General features: G+C 40.6%; 3 protein-coding genes across 7 annotated transcripts in view; all 3 read right to left on the bottom strand.

Moving 5' to 3' along the window:
* LOC125560701 overlaps positions 1 to 2,081 on the bottom strand; it is a 32,938-nt gene extending 30,857 nt beyond the window's left edge. For all 3 annotated transcript variants that reach the window (XR_007306807.1, XR_007306809.1, XM_048722972.1), the window contains exon 1: positions 2,009 to 2,081. The gene's annotated coding sequence lies outside the window, so the exon portion shown is untranslated. The remainder of the gene's footprint in view (positions 1 to 2,008) is intronic.
* A 3,498-nt stretch (positions 2,082 to 5,579) lies between these two features.
* On the bottom strand, positions 5,580 to 12,511 carry LOC116609994. 3 transcript variants are annotated; one of them, XR_004293209.2, is made up of 6 exons: positions 12,253 to 12,511; positions 8,778 to 8,813; positions 8,675 to 8,706; positions 8,461 to 8,500; positions 7,413 to 7,445; positions 5,580 to 6,978 (listed from the first exon to the last, which is right to left on the bottom strand). XR_004293209.2 is itself a non-coding variant. In XM_048724069.1 (2 exons), exon 2 carries the CDS (start codon positions 6,579 to 6,581, stop codon positions 6,045 to 6,047), a length of 537 nt encoding a protein of 178 aa, XP_048580026.1. In that variant the 5' UTR covers positions 6,582 to 6,978; positions 7,413 to 8,432; the 3' UTR covers positions 5,580 to 6,044. The 3 variants fall into 3 exon arrangements, 1 of the variants encoding a protein (XP_048580026.1); XR_007307067.1 differs by lacking the exon at positions 12,253 to 12,511 and adding an exon at positions 11,080 to 12,243; XM_048724069.1 differs by lacking the exons at positions 8,461 to 8,500; positions 8,675 to 8,706; positions 8,778 to 8,813; positions 12,253 to 12,511 and having other exon boundaries at positions 7,413 to 8,432.
* Positions 12,512 to 15,591: 3,080 nt separating this feature from the next.
* LOC116609995 lies at positions 15,592 to 20,284 on the bottom strand. The gene is made up of 3 exons (XM_032370796.2): positions 19,643 to 20,284; positions 18,927 to 19,075; positions 15,592 to 16,768 (listed from the first exon to the last, which is right to left on the bottom strand). The coding sequence occupies exons 1-3, from the start codon at positions 19,670 to 19,672 to the stop codon at positions 16,405 to 16,407; spliced, it is 543 nt and encodes a 180-aa protein (XP_032226687.2). The 5' UTR covers positions 19,673 to 20,284; the 3' UTR covers positions 15,592 to 16,404.
* Between the last annotated feature and the right edge of the window lie 5,256 nt (positions 20,285 to 25,540).

Raw genomic sequence — 25,540 nt, 5'->3', positions numbered from 1 at the left:
CAGTGGGTTTGGAGGTGGGGTCCACGTGGATCTCTACGGGCGGGCCCTCCATGCAAGGGAGTGGTCGATGAGGGCAGGTATTAAACGTGGAGGAGGCGTATCTGTTCAGGAGCCAGGCTTTTATCTTAGTGTTGTTCGCTGGTGTGCAGGGGAACGGCAGCTCTGAAGGGCGTGGTGGGGTTGTCTCACGCTGGGGGCACGAACATGTGACGTCATGTTCAGAGGCAGGTTTGGTACATCCTTCGTTGACGATGCGAGCGGCATTGGTGGTTGGCGAGGTGTAGTTGGGGCGGGTTTTATTTTGTGAGGCGGGTCGTCGCTCGTTAGAGGCCTCTGTGACGTCATCAGGGCGTGGGAAACAGTGCGGCAGGAGGTCTAGGTTCAGAAGCGAGTCGTAGGAAAGGTACATATCTCGTACCGAGCTGCTTACGTACACCATGGAGAATGACGTCGTGGATTGTCCACTGTAGGATGTTGCGCTAAGTTTGGCGAAGAACGCCCCTTCTATGGATATGGGCGAGTATTAGCCGCCGTTAGGCTAGGTCTGATGGGTTGGAGCTCTTCTCTCGAGAAGCCACATGCTAAGAAGTCCGCCAGGGACCATAGGTCGGATTGTGCTCCGGTGTCTGCTATGGCAGACACGGCGGCGTGTATGTCGGGGGTGGTGTCGGCGGTTTCCTTCCGATGTCTGCCCTTTCGTGCGAGCGAGATTGTGATTGGTACCCTGGGGTGATCCCTGAAGCGGGCTCGCTTCCATTCTCCCTTGGAGAAGATGTGGTGGTCTAGACGTACGGGCCGCTTGGCCGTGGTGGCGTGTGTGGTGGGGCGGGTATCTTGTTTCGTCTCACCGTGGAGGGATGATATCTGAGCAATCGGCTCTTCTTGGGTGGCATGGACCGTCGGGGCCTGGGGCAAGCGTTGTTGAGGCTGTCGCTGTGGGCGTCTTGATCGCCGGTTCACCCTATGGCAGTCGATGCACAGCTGGTGCGGTTTTTTGTTCCATCCGCGAGCTCCTTCGGTAAACAACTTGAATGTCTTTTGACATCCGGGGCATGTTGCTTCTTTCGCCTGATCCGCTTGAGGGGGGCTTGGGGCAGGGTGCGGTGGGTTTGTTTTCTGTCTCTGGAAGGATGAGACGCCGGATAATGAGGGGGAAGGGGGCAGGGCGTTGCGTGCCATTTCCTTACTCTCTACTACGGCGACGACTTGATTTATCGGCTTCTCCAGGATACCGTCAATGCCCAGGACTTCCCTCCGAATCTCGTTATCGTATAGTCCGTTAATGATGACGTCACGGATTACGTGGTCTGTGTAGTCGACGGGACGATTACATGAACACTTCGCGTTGTAGGCGCAGGTTTCGGCTTTGCCTCTTACTTTGGCCGTGAAGGACCTGAATGACTCGTCTCGCTCTTGTCGCATCTGGAGGAGTTCAGTGCGGAGCACACAGGTAGCAATGGGGATAATGGCGAGGGATCGCATGGCTTCCATCAGTTGGGTTAGTGACTCGTTTGCAGCATTGGGGTTAGCCTTGAGGATGCTGTCTCCTAGCTCAGTACCAGCGCACTGGAAAAGCTGTGATGGGGCTGAGTTTTCGTCAATCCCAGAGCCTGCTCGGAACACTTCCCATCTTCGTGTAAAGATGTCCCACTCTTCCATTGTTACACCGACGTCAATCTTCGGCCGGTCTAGTTTTGGCCCTTTGGGAGCTGTGTTGGCTGGTAGGCGCCCGGGTTGAGCCTCATTTCTGTGGACCAGGTTGTGGTTGGCCAATAGGGCAATTGCCACAGCCTCGGACGCGTCGGTGGTCTTGAACTCACAGTCGGGTACAGTGCATTCGATGACAACCATGGCGGCGAATCGATCGTATCATGAAGAAAACTCGATTGTAGATTGTCTATGGTCTTTAATCACAAACGATGATACGATTCTACAATACAAATCGATATACAAACGTATGAATACCTAATACAAACAATTGGCTAATCATCTAAGGTAACAAACTTACGAATAAGAGTCAGTGTGTCTCTGTATCTCGGAGCATAACGAATGACCGTGATCCAAGATGGCCGACCGGGAAGACCTGTCAGCGGTCTTCTTGAGCCATCGGATCGGTCAGAGGTAGTCCCTTCAATAACACCATTTCGCTAAACAGCAATCGCTTCTAACTACGTCTAACTAAAATGATTATAAGCGAAAACCCTACAACAGAATTGTACCCACTTGATATAAGTATTAAACAAGCGACATAGCGCGGATATGCCAGTTATTTTTATCCCCGCCGCCGGTATAAAGTATAACTTAGAACTGGCAGTGACTAGGGGAATCCGACTGTTTAATTAAAACAAAGCATTGCGATGGCCGGAAACGGTGTTGACGCAATGTGATTTCTGCCCAGTGCTCTGAATGTCAAAGTGAAGAAATTCGACCAAGCGCGGGTAAACGGCGGGAGTAACTATGACTCTCTTAAAAATGCAAAAGAGCTGGGCACCCATATTTGAGAAGAAGCCGGTTGAAGATGTTCGGGTGGTGGAGGTTGTTAACCCCATAGCATGGGATACCCTTGCACCAGTTTCCGTAGCGGAGTTAGAAGGGATAATTAAGAAGGGCACAAAATCGGCTGCCGGTTTAGACGGTTTATCATTTGGTGACGTGTGGAAGCTGGGTTTTTGGGAAACTTAGAAGCCAGTTCAATCTCTGGCTGTTGTCCGGTACACAACCGGAGCAGCTCTGCTCAGGCCGAACAATCTTTCTGCGATTATCTATTCGGCAAAACGTGACCTAAAGCCGCTCAACCTGGTGTTTGTGGATGTCAGCAAAGCATTTGACTCCGTCAGCCATAAGACCATTCTCCTAGCCCTGAAGCGACTTGGAATACCGCCGCCGTTACTGTCGTACGTGTTTGACCTGTATAGTAGATCGACTACGATCTTACAGCACGGTGGACGTGGGAGCCAGCCGCTAAGCGTTAGGCAGGGGGTGAAACAAGGTGACCCCTGTCTCCGTTCATCTTCAACGCGGTAATTGACTGGGCCCTATCAGAACTAGATCCGCTGATTGGAGTTAAATTTGGAGGAATTATGGTGAATGCACTGGCCTACGCAGACGATGTGGTGCTATTAGCCGAAACAAGGGCTGGGTTGTCTAAAATCGTGTCAGCCTTTGAAAGAAACCTAGCACTGGGTAGTCTAACAATTAGCTCTGGACCGAAGGGTAAATCCGCGACACTATCTATCGCCGTGGATGGGAACGCAAAGAAGTGAATGGTTGTTGACGAGCCCTTTCTTACTGTTGCAGGCAAGGTAGTCCCTTCTATTGGGCCCACTAGTGACTACAGGTACCTCGGGATCCTGAATCTGCCGGAGGTGCTAGGGTGCGGACAGACTGTAGAGAGATTCTCACGGAGGGGTTCAAAAACATCACTAGAGCACCCCTGAAACCACACCAACGGCTTATTTTACTTAAAACCTACTTTTTACCGCGCTTTATGCACCAGCTGGTACTCGCCCCAGTTAATGATGGTTTCCTTCGGTGGTTTGACAACTGTGTGCGAGCGGCCTGTCGCTCTTGGCTGAAATTGCCACACGACACGTGCATGGCTTTCTTTCACGCTGCTATATTGGACGGCGGTATGGGTATACCGTCCCTACGTTATCTGGTGCCACTTCTTAAACGAGACCGATTCCTCAAAATCCCCCCCCCCCCTAGAATGGGAGGTGCGGAGTTTGTCGGGGCCATCCGTGCACGCGGGGGACTTCTTTTCTCTAAGACCCGGGCGGCGAGGGGGCGGCAGGTGGCTAATGTTAACTGTGAATCCTGCCTTCGCCCCCAATCCGCACAGCACATGGTTCAAATTTGTCCCAAGTCGCATGGTGCCAGAATTCGCCGTCACGACGGCATTGTCGAATTTCTAGCTAAGGCTGCAACTCGAAAGGGTCTCACGGTTCAATGTGAACCCTTGATCTCAGACCCTATGTACGGTCTGCGAAAACCCGACCTCGTTGCTGCTGGGGAACAACAGGCCTTTGTTATTGATGTTACTGTCTGCTCTGAAAACATAGATCCAGATGCGGCACATCGGCAGAAGTGCTTATACTATAACACGGAGGGTGTCGTGGAGTGGGTTAAGAAGAAGACTGGTTGTAGGGAAGTCGTCTTTGGTGCTTGTGCAGTCTCATGGCGGGGTGTGTTCAGTGGTTTGAGTGCAGACTTTCTGGTCAAGAAGTTGAGGTTGCCTAAAGGGGTAATACCAGTGTGCGCCCTGAAAGCAGTCACTGGGTCAGCTAAGGTTCACAAATTTTATAACAGCACCACTTTCATCTAATTGCTTGCTCAGTTGGAACTTTTCTCATTCATACTAGTAATTAGCCAATATTGGATCCTTTTTATTTTTCTATTTCACTATTCATTTTAGTAATTACTTAGCTCATTGAAAGGCGTCGGCCAGCCTAAGGGCCTAATTTCTACGTAATTTTATATTTAGTATTATTAGAATTAGTTTTTAGCTAAGGTAGTTAAATAAAGGCCTAGGCCCTGGTAATAATATTTAAAAATCCTTATTTTGTTTTTAAAAACGTAGAACACAAGGTAGCCAAATGCCCCGTCATCTAATTAGTGACGCGCATGAATGGATTAACGAGATTCCCACTGTCCCTATGTACTATCTAGCGAAACCACAGCCAAGGGAACGGGCTTGGCAGAATCAGCAGGGAAAGAAGACCCTGTTGAGCTTGACTCTAGTCTGACTCTGTGAAAAGACATGAGAGGTGTAGAATAAGTGGGAGTAGCAATACGTCGGTGAAATACCACTACTCTTATTGTTTTTTTACTTATTCGATGAAGCGGAAGCGAACCGCAAGGTTCACGTTCTGGATTTAAGGTCTCTCTTTTGCAGACCGATCCGTGTCGAAGACACTGTCAGGTTGGGAGTTTGGCTGGGGCGGCACATCTGTCATACGATAACGCAGGTGTCCTAAGGTGAGCTCAATGAGAACAGAAATCTCATGTAGAACAAAAGGGTAAAAGCTCACTTGATTTTGATTTTCAGTATGAATACAAACTGTGAAAGCATGGCCTATCGATCCTTTAGTCTTTAGGAGTTTTAAGCTAGAGGTGTCAGAGAAGTTACCACAGGGATGACCTCCGACTTTGCAAGGAGCTTTACCCACCCGCAGACCTCCCAAATTGCATTTACTACCATCTGAGCAGAAAGTAGAGACGGGTCGCTTCGCTCCCTAAATAAGTCGTGAATACTTTTATATTCTGTTTTGGCTAGTTTTGATAGTTTCAAATTCGTTAAAAGATAAACGCGTACCGCTTTCCCAAGAAATGCTTAACGAAAGCCTGTCACAAATTGATCTATCAGACTTGTAAGGCATATTGGCATTATAAAAGCCAAGCAGTGCCGTGAATGCTTTCGTTTATGATACTATGTTGCCGTATGATATCAGTAAACCGTAAAAAGCCATTGTTGTTACAGCCCCCCAACTGACTAGTAGTCTTTAAAATTCGATTAATGTGCAAAACAATGGTGATTGTCCATGGTGGCTATGTCTTACTTTAACAAGACAGACACATAATACGTTTAACCATGTATTTAACATAAGATATACATTTGTTATTCGATTATATAGTTCTCTCCACAGTCATATATGTATTCATAGTTGTTATTATTGTAATTAAGAAAAATGCTATAATTTTGTTATAAATAAGATGTACATTTGTTTTATAGTTCTATCCAGTCATATCGCTATTGATAATGTTATTCTTGTAATTGTAAAAAGTGAATGTAATTTGTACAAATTGTAAAGATTGTATAATTAACTGTATATGTACATGATAGTAAAAATTTTGAAACATTGAAAACATATTTCTTTCTTTCATGAATTGTGCCTTGTTATTCGACTGATATAGTAATTTGAGCATGAATGTTATATTTTTTGTTTGTTTTTTTGTTTCTTTTATTATAATGAATGAAAAAATTGGAGATTGTTAGAAGTATTTAAAATAGCTAAATAATGTGTGCATAATGTAGTAATAATGTGTTAATCTAACGCCTTTGCCTTCTTCCTTTTCTTTTTTGGTCGTTGTGGTATTTCTTCCGTTCCCTCACTATTTTCCGCTCCCACAGGGGCGTCGTCGTTGTCACCGTGTTGTTTGTCAAGGTCTTGTTGTCTGTTTAGTCTCGTAAGGTCCTCCACCTTTTGCTGCAACCCCAGTATTAAATTAGCTAGTTGGGGGTCCATGCCAGCAAGTGGTGCTGTTGCCGCACTTGTACCTGGTCTTTGATTGGCAACAACATCACTTGCTGGCCGAGGGGTTGCAGCAACAGGTGCATTAGGGTTAGCGAGTTGGTCCATTAAATTCCGTCGTCCAGTTGTAGTCATCGTGTTAGTTGCGTCCTTGCAAGAGAGGCTTTGAAGCATCCCTTGCAAGGAGGCAACATTCTTTGATGTCTTAAAGGCCATGCAAGCCTTTTCCTCGCTATGCAGCCTATCCGCGAATGACTCTGGGTCGCGGAAAAGCGACCGCAGAGCCATTAGCTGGCAAGTGACTGCATAAAGTCCGGAAGAGGCCTGCATGGCCACTTCTAGAATGTTGTCAAGTTCGTCATCATCGGAGACTGCAAATGACGTGATGTCATATATATCATTTGCAGTCGCCGATGACTGCTTGTCCGTAGTGTCCAGGTTCTTTAATGTTTGTTGTAAAGGCAGTAGTTTTTTCCGTAATTGGGTCTATGTTTCGTAAAATGTCAGTGTTCGTTATAGTCTCTAGATTTTCGTTGACATTTTGGGCCAGTTCAGAAAGCGCCACGGCTTGCCTTAACAGCCATTCACAATTTCTTGTATTCAGCGCTTTGCTGAACTCGCCCAATGTGACCCTAGGTTGCCCCTTGTATGGGCGCAAAAAATAGTGAGGGAAGTGAGAGAAATAGTTAACTCGCTTGGGCGACTTTGACGGTGTAACGTAAGCCATCTAGAGGAAAATAGAAGTGACCATTAATGTCTTAGTTCTGATTCATAATGATGACATCTAAAAGCAAAGTGTATTTACCAAAGATTACATATGTGGTTAACGTAAGTATCTGTAAAACATGTCTTACCTAGTATTTAGGGGGAAGCCAAGCAGTTAGCGTATAAAACGCGAACTCCATACCTCTACTCGCTAACATTAATGGTTCATCAACATTATAGGGTTTAATTCTCGCTCTACAGTATGGACAATGGTACGGTACTGTAGGCGGTAACCTAGCCCAAAATTTTTCTATGCATTGCTCATTTACACGACGGCCACAGCAAGGCAGCGTGTTATTAGCAATTAAATTGCAATGGGAGCAGTTATCCATCTACACAGAAAAAAGAAATAAGCGCCATTCATATATGTATAAAAAGATAAAATGGTGTACTTACAGTTAGAGGTATGTAGGAGTTCGTTGGAAGTTGCTGTAAAAGCAAAATTAATAACGTGAATAAGCGCACTATGCTGTTTATAATGGTTTTCATCCTATGCCATACGGATGTATTTTTGGTCATAAAAAGCACTAATGCAATGTTTCAGTTATGACTTTCGTAATAGTAAGTTATAGAAGCTTGTATATCTCATTTATTTAAATGACATAAATGCAACAATGTGCCGTGAAACCATTGCCCCGCAACATAAGCAACGAAGTTTAGCCTAACACTGCTCAAACACCCTTCACGAATAGTCAACTAAGGAGTCGTTTTCCGTCGCCGCAATTCGTGTTAACCGATATAGGTCAATGTCGAAAAACTTCACCTGTCTACATCATTCATAGCCTGGCCAAAGAAGCGACTTTGAAATGTATACCGTGAAACACGTTTTATGGCTAGTCAACCCAGCCACCAAACGCATCTTGGCGGTACACACTCCAGAGTAGCTTCTATGGGCATTCTACATCATCCCCGAAGGGTATGCTGACTCATAGGCTAACCCTTGCGAAGTTCTTTGACAAAGGAAATCAGAGCAGTGCAATACTAAAAATCACTGTTTATAAATACGGCTCCATCTGAACATTGTATTATTGAAATACGTTTCGTTACGTGTTCAATAGGATAATACGTGACAAATATGAGGTTGTTACCATGGTAACCAATTGTTTCGTAAAATAGGTTTTGCCCTATTCAAAGTTAATGCTTGTATACAAGTCAACTTGGAAAATAGTATTGGGACAAGAATAGCAGAGATATGAAGCCTGTTTTTATTGTGTACATGTTAAATAATGAAATTGGGCATAAAAATTGCCATTCTTGTTTCAGGCCTAACTAAAACACTGTACACAATGTACAATTGGCACATGACATTTATAAAAGCTAGGCAAATTACGATAGCAAAATAGTATTTTTGCATGACACCAGACAATTGTCTTAATTTGCAAAGAGTCCAGTAATTGAAGATGCATAATGTTATAACATTAATTGTTATAGAATAGTATCATACCTAATTGTTTTTTAGTGTTGGGTTTCTTGGTTGCTGTACTCTATAAAAAAAAAAAGAAATTACTGTTAGTGAACAAATTCTCTGTTAATTAAATTCTGGTATCCTTAATGATAGACATTGTTTTTTTATCACAATCCATTTGTACTTTGCAAAGAGTCTGTGGTCCAACAAACATGTTATAACAGTGCTATGTAATGAATAGTATTATACTTACTTAACTTGATATGTCAAAGTACTGGTTTCTTTCTGTACCCAGAAAAAAAGAGATTTATGTTATTATATAACTGTGGTTTGTTATAAATAGTATTTATACTCACTTAAGGAAATCCTTTATTGGATAGTTTTTCTGTAATCTGTTGAAAATCAGAAAAATATGTAAGTAAACACATGTTTGGGCTAAATAGCTACCAAAAGTACTCTCTGATGGAATTATAAATAAAAATAAAATTTTCCAAAATTAAAATGTAAAATATGTCTTTACATAATGCAATATATGTTAAACATTTGGTCAAGAGAATTGAGAAAATAATGTTGTGACAACAATAGCAAACATATTAGATCCAATTCTAGTTAGAAGTAAAAATAGGCATTAATTGCAAATTCCTGTGTATGAGCCTAACTGAATATTGTACACAATGTACATGAAATTGGTATAAACTCCAAAATTCTGATAAACGATGTGTTTATTTTTACATGTTATCACGATTTTTTTCCTAATAATGCAATGTCATTATTAAGATATACTATAGTGCATTTATTTTATCTATGTCAAATTAGTAACCATGCTTAAGACAAGACATCAACATTACAGGGATAACCCCACTTCTTCATTTTCAGAAAGTCATGTCATTTTAAAAAAATCTTAAAAATGAGATTTGTATGATAGTACTTGTTGACTGATATTTCTGAGAAATCAATAAAAATAATGTGTGTACACAAATATTCTGTACAACATGTGTTTACGATAGACATTGGTTAGTGCTTGCTCACTAAAATAACAGAAAATAAATGAAAACAAAGTATGTAAACAAATATGGTTTGACCGGTGTTCACGGTAGTACTGTTTCTCTAATGTAACTGTTTATGTTTTCATTTGACGCAATTGTGAAATTCATATATTCTTGATCTGCTTCTATTGTGATAAGCTAAAGAACCACATACATATAGTTTAGCATCAGTCAGAAACTAGTTAAACAGAATTAAAAGCCAAATATTCTGTACAACATATGTTTACGGTAGACATTGGTTAGTGCTTGCTCATTGAAATAACAGAAAATAAATGAAAACAATGTATGTAAACAAATTTGGTTTAACCGGTGTTCACGGTAGTAGTTTCTCTAATGTAACTGTTTATGTTTTCATTTGACGCAATTGTGAAAGTCATATATTCTTGAACTGGTTCTATTGTGATCAGCTAAAGAACCACATACATATAGTTTAGCATAAGTCAGAAACTAGTGAAACAGTTTTTTCAATTCTGTACAACATATGTTTACAATAGACAGGCTAAATAATAACAGCTATGCTGATAAATTTGTTTTTAAAGAGGGCATTTCTTAAATTTGGAGGAATGCATACAACAATACTACAAATTAGTCATCAAACATGGGTTTGTTTTGATTATATGATAGCACCCACAGCCGGTATAAACAGTTTTCGTTTTGACTCAAATTTATAATTCCGTAATTATTATAATAACAACATTTCGCTAAATTGCAGTTGCTTCTATCTTTGTTGATACCAAAACAGCTACAATGATTTGAAATAGGGAAAGCTTACAGGAAAATTGGTTTTGTTATAACTATTAAGCAAGCGACATTCGCACGGCTTACAAGATTAGTGAACTATACCGAAGAAAGTGTGTTTGTTTTGATTATGTGCATAAATTTAAATTCGGTAGCCGTCATAATAACACCATTTCGCTAAACAGCAATCACTTCTAACTACGTCTAACTAAAATGATTATAAGCGAAAACCCTACAACAGAATTGTACCCACTTGATATAAGTATTAAACAAGCGACATAGCGCGGATATGCCAGTTATTTTTATCCCCGCCGCCGGTATAAAGTTTTGTTTTGACTCAAATTTATAATCCCAAATTATTATAATAACAACATTTCGCTAAATTGCAATCGCCTCTATCTTTATTTATATCGAAACAGCTATAATGATTTGAAATCTTATAACCAAATTGGACTTGTTATTACTATTAAACAAGCGACATTCGCACGGCTTACAAATCAGTCAAATTTACCAAAGAAAGAGTATTTGTTTTGATTACGCGCATAAACTTAAATTCGCTAACCATTATAATAAAAACATTTTGCTAGGTCCCTATTGCTTCTAACTACGTCTAACGAAATGGTTTTAAGCAAAAACCCTATAACAGAATTGTACCCACTCGTTATGAGTATTAAACAAGCGACATTGCACGATTTGTTTTGATTCCGGCCGCCGGTATAGAGAGTTTTCGTTTAGACTCAAATTTATAATTCCGTAATTTTATAATAACAACAATTACAAGGGCTGCATGCGACCCTGTAGTAAGCCAACCAAGCACCACTGATGTCAAAATTGTAATCCTACTGACACAAGGATAGGCAGTAGCGTTTCGTACCTTCAAACAATCCAAGTGGGCAGTGCTTATCATTGAAATATGTGTGCACAGAGCAAGGAAAACATCCAAGATCTTTATTAAGTCTTGCCCCAAACCATGGCGGCAGACTACCAATGTATCAAAGGAAGATTTTGATCACCCTTTCGAAATTATTTACGAGACAATTGACATATTGAAAGCAACAGGGTATTTTTAACCCATTATAAAAAAATCTTTGAATAACTTCCTAACCCATTCGCTCCCATACCGCCCTGAAACGCCCGGCGGAAAAACTTTCATATTTCCCTATACCGCCCTGCACCGCCCAGCTTTTGCGAGCGCGAGAACAACCCCTCTAGCTCCCCTCCCCGGCGAGTAAAGCTTTTGAAAATTCAGCTGTAGCATGACAAAGAATTGACCAATCAAATGAGCTCTTTTGCACATCTCCTAGCAACCAAACAATAGAACAGTGCCTTGTAGTGAAATGATTTGTCTCACGTGATCGCCATGTTGAATTCTTGAAGACCCGATAGCGATTAAAAATCGCAATATTTCCATTATTTCCTCACTTTTAAGGCTTGGTAAGGAAAGATAATTAGAAAACCTGACATGATAGCTCTAGATAGGATAATCACAGCCCATGAGAGGATCGTTTTGTTAAAAAATGACAGGAAACAGTGCGTAAAGACACAGAATTCACACAGGATTCTGACAGCGAGATCTAAATTTTGGAGTCTCACAGTGGAGATTTTGCCATGTTTCGAGAAGTACACTGCCTCTAGTCTTGTGAGAATGAATTATCTACCGATCTAAATTCTGCTGTATGGATAAAGGCTTATTATTTTCATGAAAAGATCTGTATAATGATATTTATTTTAGCTAAATAAGGCAGGGGTGAATTCAAACATTTGACCACGTGTGAATTTACATGGTTAGTCTCATCTCAAAATACTTCATTTCAGGAGGTCAAAATGGTACAAAAATAACCTTTACTGGATCACATAACATCTGCTAGGTAACAAGGATGCCACAAAGGGTTTTTTAGATGGATTAAGTCGAATATTTTGCATGTTACTTTGCTTCTTTGAGAACGATAGATTTGACTAACAAAATCAACGAAAAACTTATGCACTTAATAATATCGAAATAAGTTTTAAGCGAATTGATGCTTTTTGTAGACCCGCATCGACTGACCTGAGCTAAGCGAAGACATACCACAAGTCTCGTCCTCTTCTTGGGATCTTTTTAGTACAATTCAGCTCCCTCTTCGCCAATTAAAAGCTTCAAGTTACTCTAGGCTTCTATCTTTCCCCTTTTTTGTTTACCAATGCTGAGGAATCTTATATTTCGGCTGGAATAAAGACGAAGTAGCTCACCGTTTAACACCTTTTTTTCTATCTTCACCCACCGAAAGGCGTATGTGAACTTTTGGGTACTTCAAGTGCCTGTCCGACCCAGGCCATCTTGGGCACAGGTAACCCATGTGAAGTTTTTTTCTAGTACACATCTCTGCCTGTTCCATGCTAGCAGAGGCCTCTTTTCTCTGTATTTCGCTGGGCTGGCCTCGCAAACTCCAGCCCAGCGAAATACAGAGAAAAGAGTCCTCTGCTAGCAGGGAACTCTGCCTGGTTTGTGACTCCACAATCGATCTAGCAAAAACAGAATTCTTATTAATAGGATCCCACCACAAGCTAAGAACCCTTCCTTGCAAACCTTCTATTTCTATTGATAACAAGGAACTAAAACAAGTTCAGCAAAGTAGGGTTCTTGGTGTGGAAATTGACGAACACCTAAATTGGGATCAGCACATTGATTCTCTTGCTAAAAAAGTCAGTTCTGGTATAGGAGCCATGAAACGAATTTCTGAATTTGCTAATCAAAATACATTAGTCTCTATTTATAATGCAATCATCCAACCACACCTTAACTACTGTAGCGAGGTGTGGGATACTCTTGGGCAATGTAACACAATCCGTCTTCAAAAATTGCAAAATAGGGCGGCAAGGGTGATCACAAACAGGTCAAATGACACCCCTGCCACAGAGGCTCTAGCTGAATTGGGCTGGCAAAATTTAGAGACCCAGCGAGCAAAGACAAAAGCCAAACAAATGTTTAAAGTTTTGCATGATATGGCTCCAAACTGTCTCACGGACCTTTTCAGCTTAAAGAAAAATATTACAAATTACAATCTCAGAGGCTCCTCCACCTCGCTACAGCTGCCACTCCCAAAAACTGAATTTATGAAAAAAAGTTTCAGCTATGATGGAGCTAAATTATGGAATTCCCTCCCAGAGGCTAGTCGAGATTGTACAAGTTTATCATCATTTGTCAGAGAATTAGAGGCTCACACTTTTATCTAAACAAATAATTAGTTTAGCGTATTTATAGTATTATATACCCACATAGATCAAGTTTTTTTTTCTTTCGTTATTTATTTAAATACTTTTACTTATAGTTATATTTCTAATTATTATAGATATATATATATTTTTTTTTTTCCACACGCCCCTTGTGGAAATCAGCTGTTGTTGACGGGGCAAGCGTGTCTTAAATAAAGTCTATCTCTCTCATCTCTCTCTCTCTCTCCACCCCCCCCCCCCCCCCCCCCCCAAGCTATTTTAAAGCGTTGTCTGAGGAATAAATAGGCTTTTCTATAATGAACTGTATTTTTAGGGGTTTGCAGAAAGCGGCGTTGCGAGGCAACGTTTTCTAGATTATTTTAATAATTAAAACTACCGACTTCTAAACAAAACACTTTGACAATTTGTCTATAGTTTTAGGGAAAATTTTTGGTTTTGGGCTTCTTTTACGGTAGCGATTTATGGTGTGCAGGTATTTTGGGGGGTACTTCTCGAATTCCCGGATGAGCATCCTATTAGCAAGAGAGCATGAATATCTGGTATTTTGGGGGGTACTTCTCAAATTCCCCGATGAGCATCCTATTAGCAAGAGAGCATGAATATCTGTTCTGCGGTGCTCTTGGACCCAAGCTTCCCGCCCAAAAATCGGGAACTTCCCAAGGACGGTTCTTGCAAGGCACTTTTTTGTTTTGCATCGAACTACAGGATTCCCAAACAAAATTATAAGGGAGGAAAGATTAACTGCCGCCATCCTTATTCACTTCCACACTTTCTAGGAAAATTGTCTAGACTGATCTATCTGCGGCTCTGTTATGAGGTTTTGTCTTTCGGATTAGAATTGCCACTCGTGCTCCTTTCAAAGCACAAAATGAAAATCCCACCTAATATACTAGGTGCATACAGGAGGTATACGGGGCCCATCTCTAGGAGCGTACAACTAGAAAAGAAGTACTATGAATAAGCCTTTTCACAGACGGACGAGCCAATTAGAATCATCAGATTATTATGGAGATGCAAGTACATGCCCGAGTGCTTCTCCAGCAGCCTCTTGTTATGTTAGATTTTGTTAGAATGAATTCGTATTTTACTAATTGTAGTAAGCAGATAGACAAAGTTAAGATATTTGCTCTAGCTAAAGATATTGTTCAAGGTTAAAAGCATTCTTGAGGCATTATTAGTTTTTATTGATTTAACTTGAATAGGAAGATGTTCGTTTAATTATAAGAATTAGTGAAATAATGACTTTTATCGGGTCGTACAATGTTTTGGGACTTATCTGTCTTCAACTTTTCATTAAGTTGGTAAACTTACAAGTCTTCTGTTTATATAGTTTCCTTTAGATTTCGGACGTCAATTATAGATATCATTAGCACAGCACGTAGGATCGCCCACACTCAAGTAGGAGGTGCTTAGCTCTGCTGTGTTGGCAATCCGATTATCTATGCTAATGTAAGTCAGCAAACACCACACCTACGCTACTTGAGCGACCACTTCTTTCCCCCTTCGTTCAGTAACTTTCGATTACAAGTTAAATATTTGTTTCTCCAATGTTACCTTTTTACCTTTCCTACCGACTCCCTTAGTTTCATGGCAAAGAACATTCGTTTTGTATCCTTAAATTCTTTTCAAAGCTTTCTTTTGTTATCGCTAATTTTGCCGACAGCTAATGATATCTGATGTAACTCTTTGCATTGTCAGGTACCGTCCAATCACTGCCCTCCGCACACGTGGTCAGTGCTTGTCAATCAAACGTACTACTTGTTTTGCTACAAATAGAACCACATTGTAAACCCTCGACACACACTTCCTACTCTCAGTTGTACCCCTGACTTATCAGAATAAAGGTACGATCCCAGTCATAAGAAGTCCTTCCGTCGAATCATTACACTCTCGTGAACTTTCTCAATTTCCTGGGGGTTGAGCAGCAGTTTAGTAACTTAGTACACGGTCTAAATGCTTTTTATATTTTACAACAAATTTTTTAACCAGATTTCGCTCATGCAAACCATTTTTTAAAATCTTCTACACTCTATAGATCTTCTACACTCGCCGTTAGCATGGGCTCCCTGTGTTGTACGCTCCCAGTGATGGGCCACTATACAACCCACTGACAAACTAAGCCATGGTTAAGCTAAACGCACGAAACAATGCATGAAAAACCACACACACTGGGTAAACAAAATAAACTTTTACTAATACAGTTGTTTATACGATCACTTTTGTAGTCAATAGAAGACTTGAAATAAGAAATCATGTGACTTCTTGGGTGGTAAAATCGCGCACGCTTCGGCTTTTGGTGGAAAAAATTACAAATTATTAAGCGCTTGTGAATCAGCGACCCTATGACGCGATCTATTTACTGTCTAACTTATGTTAGCCTGAGTTCTCCACTCAGAAAGTCATGTGACTTCCCTTAGTGCAATTCGCCTATCAGAATAAATAGAATTGATTGACACAGCCTTTATATAGCTAGGAGGTTTCCCACAGGTTTACTAGTGAATTTCGTATTCCGCTTCGCTGACATAAACTTATTGCAATGAGAGCATTGATGAAAAAGCCAGATATATTTTGGCAATCGACTTGTGTTACGAATATGAAAGGGAAATAAAACAGGGCCCCACAAAGATTCAATGATCTCTGGGTTTTTGCTCTTTCGCCTGAGCTGTTTATAGTTTTTAAAAGACAAAATGATGAAAAAATAGCGGCTGACCGTAATCCTGTTGGATCCCGACTACTCGAATTGGGACTCCCGACTAACTGGAACTGTTATTTAGATGTTCGAGTTTAACGGGATTCACTGTAACATTTATAAAGGCGCAAACTGCACAAATAGACAAAAAATCGGGTGTAAAACCCTAGATAAGATGTTGGAAATTAAGTGAATTTACCTCTAGAGAAATCCTAATTTAGCCCTGGAGGATCTACTTGCACTGCATATCTACACCATGGGCAGGTCGACTTGTTGCTTGAATGTAAACACGGTGGTTTATTCTACTGTTTTCCAGCATTGACAGCCAACCGGGACTTCTATTGTAAGCGGAATCCACTCTGAGCATCCCGCGCCTCGCGATTTATAGAAGAACGTCACTGGCGCATTATGGGTAATGCAATCCATGATCATGAGGCAGCCGGCAACAGCCTTCGCCACGCCCACACCACGGGGTGATCGACACATCGTCACCTTGAATTGTTCAAGATTTGGATACACGTCGTGGCTGAGTTCGATTCGTTTGAGCTCGCTGGTTTCGTAATCGCGCGTATCCTTGTAATTGACAAGGACGGACTGACAAGGGTTGCCACCTTGATAACCGCGTTTTGTCTGAATCACGTGGTTTGGGGGGCGGACATTTCTGTAAAAAAAAGTCAGGTTTGACTCAGCACGCGCCAACAAATACTTATAGTAATACTCAAGAGAGAATTTTGTGACATTTAATTCTGCTTGTATTGATGTTATCTGAGCAACAGCAACGGATATTATTAAATTTGCGTTCTATCAATTTTAATTTGACAGGCTTTGAAATATTTTAATTCATAAAAAAAACGCAAATTTCATAATTGGGGGCTTTAAAAATGTCTGCGTTAATAAGGTTTCGTTATAAATGTTGTTTTGATAGATGTTCTTGAATTGAGTTACGGTCGCGTAGGTTGAATTTAGTGGGGAGAGTTTCTAAAAGTTCCCCATCAAAGAAGAACAAATATAAACTGTACTCAAAAGAAGGCGTGTTTCCACGAAGGATATATTCTCAAGTTGCACTCGCCTGCGGGCCTAGGGCCTAGGGCCTAGCTAGTGTATATAAGATTATAATACAATAGAATACAACAAAGAAGAGAAATACTGTTACGTACGATAGAAACGTCACAAAACTAAATAGTTTAAAAGCCGTAACGCCTGAACAAGTTCATACTAGGTTCCCAGTGGTGATTTGATAATTGATGGCGTGGTACACCATCCCCACCCCGACCCCCCTTCGGAAAGAAATTTTAAAAGAAATGTATAAAATTCACACATTTGCCTCGCGAGTGGAGTTTCGAGCGAAGGATGTGGCCTCGCGAAGAATGGGTTTCCTTTTTCCCCTTCCCCCTCCCCCTTTTCTTTTTTTGCGCTCGCCCCATTTTTCGCGCGGTCATATTCCTCGCTCGCTCTCTTTCCTGCTGAAACTCCACAGAAACGCTTGCTACGCAGGCTAACCAAGGACTGACTTCGAGGACACAGAACAATGGGCGATAAAAACCTTCGATAACACTGCTATAACTAAACATTAAATCAAACTTTTCTAAGTCCCTTGTAAAAATTACGGCGGCTATTACTAAGTGAACCTAGTCTGGGTGACCATCTTCTTGAAAAGGTATATATAATAGTTTGTAATCAAAATAAAAAAAAGTAGCCAAACAAAAAGATGACCGCTTTGACGTTACTGTACATCATCCATTTAAACTTCATTATAATAAAAAAGGGGCGATAATTAGCAGGGTTTTTTTTTTACGTCAATTCTACATCTATAAGTCAGACAGAAGCTGTTAATCCAATGGGAAGATCTGGGTGCTTCTTGGTAATTGGGGTTAACTCACTGCATGGGTCAAACGGCATCAAACCGTCAAATGTCTAGAAAATAAAAGCCACTACAAGTAGTTTTCATCGCGTTTGTTTTTAAAATATAAAAGAAGTTAGTTGGGCACCCCACCGACCCCGATCTCTCAACCCTATCACGTTCAGTTTATCACCGTTTTATTGCTTAATGAGTTCACATTATGTGTCGATGTCCGGTGTAGAAAAAGAATAATTCATCGATTTCCCATCGATAGAAAATTAGTGGGTTTTGCAGGGCGCTTGTTTTTGGGTCTCTATATGTGGTTTATTCGTGTGCATAACATCATAACGTGGGGTTCTGCATCGCCTTCACCCACGCTGCTTCGCGCATCCGGGGTTTTGTTTCTTGTACAAGCAACCTTCTGAGACAATGCATCGGTAGATCTTTGACAGAAGGGTATAGCATACTTCACGCATTAGATCAGAACATGCTGGCGATAATGAAATTATGTTGAGGGTTTAAACAAAAAACGGATCGGGACACCTGATGGCGAGTACAAAGACATTGTCATATATATGTTGAACGTTTTTTAAATCATCACATCTTCTTACTAAATTTATATAGTCTAGGTTAGAAGGAGCGCTACTCTGTAAAATTCGCTCTGTGACGAGGGTAATGTTTTCTCGTGTCTTTATAATCGTGATTTTGGCGATGATGTATATTTGACATACAAGGAGCGAGCACGCCCTGGGTGATGACAGCTTCGCGCACTCTCAACTCGGCCCAGCGCAGGAATCCAATTCATTCTAAGCTTTACATTCCGTGTAGGTAAATCGGTGAAACAGCAATGATTTAGTCCTCATGTCGTCATTATCTCAACATATGCAATAAGTACGGCTATTTCGGGTAGTTTCTTAGATAGTTTTCAGAAATCAGTTGTAAGCCTTCAGGTTACCATAGCAGTAATACACACACTAACCTATTATCGAAGTGTCCCGAAGTTCTGGATTTTTCGTCCAAGTCAAACGGATACCAGTCTTCCAGAGAAAGATCATCGAGTTTACTCACTCCTCTCGCTTCAATAGTAGTGACGAAAATATTGCAAGCTATTATGTATATCCATAACATCTGAAATGAAGAGAACATGAGTTAAGCCTGTAGCAAGATGGCGACGTAAAACAACGTCACTTTGTTAGAGAGTTGCTGATAAATCACGAATTTGACAAATAATACTCCAGTTCATGGCCCTAGACGCAATACCATTATCCTAATGCAATTGCGTCACCACGCACAACGCGCGAAATTTGTGGCGCTGAGGAAGGAAAGTAACACAAATGTACGTTTTTATTTACTAAAGAACACAATGTTATTTTAAATTTTAAACAAGATAAAAGATCGGCTAAGTAATAGAAAGTATAAATGTGGATTAACAACTATCTAGCCTGATTTTAAGAAACAATAACAGAGATTTATGCGGTTGAAGAGAAGCCGGACTGATAGTTCTTTAAATATTTTACTGTTCGGACTATGGTTGAGAGAGAAAATACTAATTGCCATATCATAGCGCAGTTATCAGGGCTGATGGGTTTTGAGTATTAACAGCAATTATACAACGGACGATACGTGGCTCTTATTGTCACATATGGCGACATTCTGAACCATCATCACAGCACATTATTCACACAAAACGCTTGCCTGATGACTTGTATTAGCAATGACCCTCATCGTGCAATAAATAAACTCAAGTTGAGTACTGAAGTCTTGTTGTTTTCGTGTGCGACGCGTGATGCCTTACTCCAAGGTTGACGCCAGCTGTATATAGCATGACAGTGTACCGCTTGTATTTATATAACTCATTATGTAGACACGCTATTCAGTTGATTAATACGGGGGTGGCAGAAAATTTAACCCTCAATTCGTTCTCTTCATCCATGCTTAGATATGCTTTGATGCTTTCTAATGGAGTTCTTTAACAACCTTTGTCACAACAACAAAAAACGAATCAATGCTGCACACGGGGGGCGCAGCACGAATAACGCACGCGTATAGCCTCGTATTTGTTCAACGGCGGAGAATGGAATTCAACACTCGTGGGATGTGTCTCTCGAAATGCCGGATACCTGTTTACAAATTCCTAGAGATCGAGCGCGGTTTTCATTTGAATGCCAAGAGAGCCTAGTTTGCCCTTTGTTTGGTATACCGGGTCGGTACTATAGTCCATGGGTTTTGTACAATCGCGACGATTTTGGAATCTTCTCCTTCCATGATCATTGCGCTGTTTTAAAATTTCATACAAAACCTCTTTTCAATCTTCAAATCTATTCAAGACCGTGTGTATAAAGATACGAAGCGCTATTCTATGTCAAGAGCATGACACTGCGAGACGTTAAGAGCCACCACTTAAAGCAACGACGGAGAAGCACTCGAGTCGGGCGACTATATTGCCTTTATTAGCTTTTTAACATGATATGTTTAGCCCTTTGACACCTATTATGTCTTCCAGTGATTTGAATCTGCTCTCTTGTTCAGTCTCGCTGGTCTCGATATGGAAAGGATTATCCAAGGGTTTTCTAGGGGAACGCCTGCTTGTGGCAAATAAACGCTCGCAGCTTCTACCTTGAAACGCCAGAAGAGGCCTTCCTATTTTGCTTGACTTCACTCTCGTGAGAAAATTGCCGCATTCATCTAATATCATTTTTGGAAAGAATCACAAAACAAGGCAATGTAATACATAAGCAAGATACTTAGTCACATTCTGCTAACTTGAATTCGGTTAAAAATAATTGAAGTATATACCTCCTGAATTCCTCGCTTTTGTTCATAGCTGTAATGTTGCTTGCCGTGTTTATGGGTTACAAATTTGAGAGAATCGTCCCACTTTGTTCCGCAATTAAATTGTTATTCAGATTATCCAACTTGGAAATTTGCCACTCTAATTTTTTTTAAAAATAAGTAAAATATTTACCCTTTCGCCGCCTCAACGCCATCTGTAAAGTCGGGGAAATACGAGCAGCAAACCCGTGGCAGCATTGCTGCCAAAAAAGTTTGTAAGTCACGTTGCTCGTTTTACTACCGGCGAACCATTTTTTGTCGCAGTAAATTTGTTGTTGCAAGTTGAAAAAGTTTGCTGCAGAAAGTAGAAGATGGTTCAACTTTTTGCAACAAAATTCCGAGATGTAGCCCGTATTACTACATCAACCAAACTTTGCTCGCAGCAAAGTGGCGTCAGGCATACGAAAGCAGTTGCATTAGTTGAACGATGTGACTGGTTGAACGAAAGTCGCACATCAGTCTCACGGAAGAAAAAAAAAAGATGGCGGATCAACAGCAAGAACCAGTCTATCCTTTGCTGCGAAAAAAAGTTGGTTTGCCGGTAGTAAAACGCGCAACATCGCCTTCCAAATTTTTTTTGCAAATGCTGCCAGAAAAGCTGTACGGTTTTGCTGCTCGTACCCCGGCTTAAGCCATGACATTTTATCTAGCAAGGCGAATTTCAATAATGTTTTTGAGGAGTCATCTTAGGAATTGATCATCTGAACGAATAAACTGATACACAAGAGCATAGCTAATGAATGAGCCTATCACACGAGTCCAAAGTACACTGAAGAGGCAACGAAACCCCCACGTGAAGACCGACTAATTTTCAAATTGAGAAACCCGACCACAATCTAAACAGATTCAATAATGAATGGCATAATAATTCTTTTCTAGCAAGAAACGTCTATGTTATTTATTTTCAAAAGTGGGACAAAAGAAGTAATCCATACCACCTATTTCGATGGCTTTCTAGCATGAACCATTATCGTGTGTAAGCAAGAGACCATGATATCTCTTGGTGTAAGCTAATGAGCGCAAATGGCGCAGGGGTAGGTGGGGGGACGACATGTTCACCCCCCAAAACAATCAGCTCCGATACGCTAGGATTCCAGTCGGTTCCCCAGTGTAGTCTTGTGATCGAAAAAGAAAAGTGAAATTTTTCTTTTCAAATGTTTACCAATTAAAATTTACCGTATTACAATGTTGAGCGTTTCGAATTCCACGTTAAAAAAAAAAAACGAATCCGTAGGATAGCCTGGACTAATAGCTCAAACAATGGTTACAACTTTTTTTTTCTTTCTCTGTCCATTCGTCCTTCCCTACCCATAGTAGAAACGATCGAAACCTGAAACTTCTGCGAGGAGAGTTGAGAATGGTTGTAATCTGATCTCTTATTGGTGCAAGATTGTTTAGAAACCTGTAATCTTAGTAACGCTCACCTTGTTCCAGAGTTGCTCGAGTTTCCGCTCAATTTCAACTGACGGACAAATGCCCTATTATATATGCTCTTGACGGTCAAATGCCGTATTACATACGCTACGGGATGGCTGTTATCTTGTAAGCATAAACTAGAATAATAAAAATAAAGGGTTATTTGTCGTGGGAAGAGTTTTTCATGTGCCGTCAGCCTTGATCGATCTCGCCAAGAGAGCATCCATAATTATGATTTCTTGATCTAACTTATTGCACATTTTGTGACTTCAAATGACACCGCGTACACTAACAAAAAGAGCTAATAATAAAGAGCTCAACAGAATGGCAAAACAGGGGTTGGTTTAACTGAAGTATGGATGTCCGCTTATAGATGTGTCTGTCAGCTAATTGTTCACCTGACATTTTTTTTTTCAGAATGTTTTGATAATAGTATACAAGACAAGCTCTAATCAATATAAATTGGACCAAAGGTGCAATCATATAAATTATATTGGGTTATCGGCGTTTTCTACAATCAAACTATCCACCCGCAATTTTCCGCCTGTATTCTTATTTTATTTAAAAAAAAATGTTGCATGCTAGAACTTGAAAAGGTAGGTAAAGATGTGAGATTGAAGAAGAAAAGAGCGAAAGTGCCGAAAAGAACAAAATTATTTTGTTTGAAACTGCGCTTACTAACGCCGAGACACTAATGCATTACCAGAATGTAGGGAAGTTGTTTGTCTTTTCTTATGAGCCGCTGAACAACTGACCATAACATAATTTAGCAAAACGCGCATTTGCTTTACTTTAAAGAGCTTAAGCTTGGCCGGCACCCCTCTATCAGTATGCCTCTCTCGCCATGTTCTCATATAAAATAAAAATTTATCTTCAGAGGGCTTTAAATTTAGAGAAAAAAGTTTACTTTACTTCGGTCTATGGAAGATGGTGGTTGCGGTTAAGGGAAGGTGGTGGTGGCGGTCTATGGATGGTGGTGGTGGCGGTGTAGGAATGGAGGTGGTGGTGGCGGTGTAGGAATGGAGGTGGTGGTGGCGGTGTAGGAATGGAGGTGGTGGTGGCGGTGTAGGAATGGTGGTGGTGGTGGTGGCGGTATAGAGATGGTGGTGGTGGTGGTGGTGGCGGTGTAGGGATGGTGGTGGTGGCGGTGTAGGAATGGTGGTGGTGGCGGTATAGAGATGGTGGTGGTGGTGGCGGTGTAGGGATGGTGGTGGTGGCGGTGTAGGAATGGTGGTGGTGGCGGTATAGAGATGGTGGTGGTGGTTGCGGTGTAGGGATGGTGGTGGTGGTTGCGGTATAAGGATGGTGGTGGTGGTGGTGGCGGGGTAGGGATGGTGGTGGTGGCGGCGGTGTAGGGATGGTGGTGGAGGTGATGGTTGGGGGAAAAGTAATAATGAGCAAAGGTTTTAAGCCAAATGGACTTTTCAAATAAAAGAGCAGTTCAAAGATCATTTCTAGAGAAGAAAGAGATTATGTGATAGTCCAGGGTACTTGAGTACTTCATGAAAAAAATCAAACCCCGTTTTTTCCCCTTTGAGTAAAGAAGACAAAACCCTAAAGTACTTTTTTCAATGCATTTCTTATAAATTAGGTGGGGTTTTTCTTACGGTTCTAACTGTTTTATAAGAACAATAAAGACCCCATTTAGATGAGAACTTTTTCAGCCTAAAACTTGGAACAAGATTCTTACAGAAAGGTTCTTATAGAAATTAACATAAAACAGACTCAAAAGCAGTGAACAGGAACATATTTACATACTAGATTTGGTTTAAATAATATTTTTCCTTTTAAATTTTTATTGCATAAGGGATAAGTTTTGGCATTAAATAAATATACATGCCACCTTTCTATCATTGACAGGTGTAAAATATATTTCTCATTAAATAAAAACCAATTCAAGAACCTGCGTAGCCTAAAACTCCACAAAGCCCAGGAAACCGTTTAGGCTAGATTTAAAAATAGGGATTTTGGCTGCTTTCAAGCTTTGCAAGTGACGCTCAAATCACACAGAACCCCTTGGTGGCTATAGCTGAATGATCTTACACTGCTATCCTACCACTCTGATATATGTACTTTTTCAGTAAATGTCTTTTAATAAATAAGCGATTAGTTGTTCTAAGAGATTGTTCTCATCCAAGGAAAGTATAGACTTTTAACTGTGGAAGCACATCCGTTTGACGTCCCTGGTTGCCTTATGTTCCCATGTTCACCCACGCATTTGTGACTTACATTTATTTTAATCAATAATAAAAGGTTAAAGTAGAATAAAATAAGACAAAAACATTCATTATTTACTGGAAAAAAGAATTATTTCGTCACAATATCCTTGCCAAGCTGCTAAAGTATGAGATGTAATAGGACTCTCTTGCGTCTTTGAGCGGGAGAAATCCTAACAAAAATTTTGTCAATTGCACACCTTTATTAAAAATTACGTATTTTTCTATTGCAATAACCCACATGGAAGTATGAGTGGGTTGTTTGATAAAATACGAGGACACCGCGGGAAACCAACAAACATTCTGGCGAAACGCTGTTATTAACTCATGCTTTTGCGATTACTCAGTATTTTTCAGCTGTGCGGATAGTCTGCTAGACGCCGCTTTTAACGACGCGTGACCGGTGCAGCGGGTTTTCCCCCTTCGACCGCCGAAGGGCGGCGTTTTCTCGTCAACACTGATGCGAGACAGATTATGTACAGAAATCTCGATGAAATATGGAAGAGATCAGAAGATAATTGCACGAAATGTGAACAAATTTGATTATGCATTTTATTTGGTTAAAGAACGCTTACCAGTCCTAACAAAACAATATTTCTCTTCTATTTGAGCCCATACATGTTCTAAGCAATTTCTTAGAATTTGGTGAAATTTCAGGCTGTATTTGCTGGTGACAAAAAAAAAATGAAAGGAACATTTACAGAACTTAGTACCTATCCATGTATATATGTATATATTTTTATTTACTTATCTCCTTATTTATTTATTTATATGTAAATACTTTTATTTAAGGTTGGTGTGATATCGCAAGATTTTTTACCGACTAAATAAATGTAGATGTAGATGTAGATGTAGATGTAGATGTAGATGTAGATGTAGATGTAGATGTAGAAAGATTTAGGAACTTAAGGGAGGGCGGGGAGGCGAAAGTATATCGTGGAATCTGGCGATTCTATGGAAAGAAAGATTTTTTGTAATTTTTTTTTTTTTTTAAAGCTGTCGAACATTTATTTGCAAAAAAAAAAAAAAAAATCCCAATACCCTTTCAGAACAAGTTCACACTACACACCTCACCACATGTGTATAGAACATTTTCCGTGCTTGTCATACAGATTTGACCAGCCGGAGG

The sequence above is a fragment of the Nematostella vectensis genome, chromosome 2, assembly GCF_932526225.1.
Source record: "Nematostella vectensis chromosome 2, jaNemVect1.1, whole genome shotgun sequence".
In the NCBI taxonomy this organism is placed as follows: Eukaryota; Metazoa; Cnidaria; class Anthozoa; order Actiniaria; family Edwardsiidae; genus Nematostella; species Nematostella vectensis.
Note: the sequence above shows the minus strand (reverse complement) of the source record. Positions and strands in the feature narration are given on the sequence as shown.

What these genes read in the sequence shown, in the direction of transcription:
- LOC116609994 (XM_048724069.1), bottom strand. Translation starts at nt 6,581, where the DNA reads ATGCAGGCCTCTTCCGGACTTTATGCAGTCACTTGCCAGCTAATGGCT.
- LOC116609995 (XM_032370796.2), bottom strand. Translation starts at nt 19,672, where the DNA reads ATGAGGGTCATTGCTAATACAAGTCATCAG. An exon ending in TTGCTAATACAAGTCATCAG is followed by an intron (nt 19,076 to 19,642) that starts GCAAGCGTTTTG and finishes TCTTCATTTCAG; the next exon opens with ATGTTATGGATATACATAAT. An exon ending in TCGGGACACTTCGATAATAG is followed by an intron (nt 16,769 to 18,926) that starts GTTAGTGTGTGT and finishes TTTTTTTTACAG; the next exon opens with AAATGTCCGCCCCCCAAACC.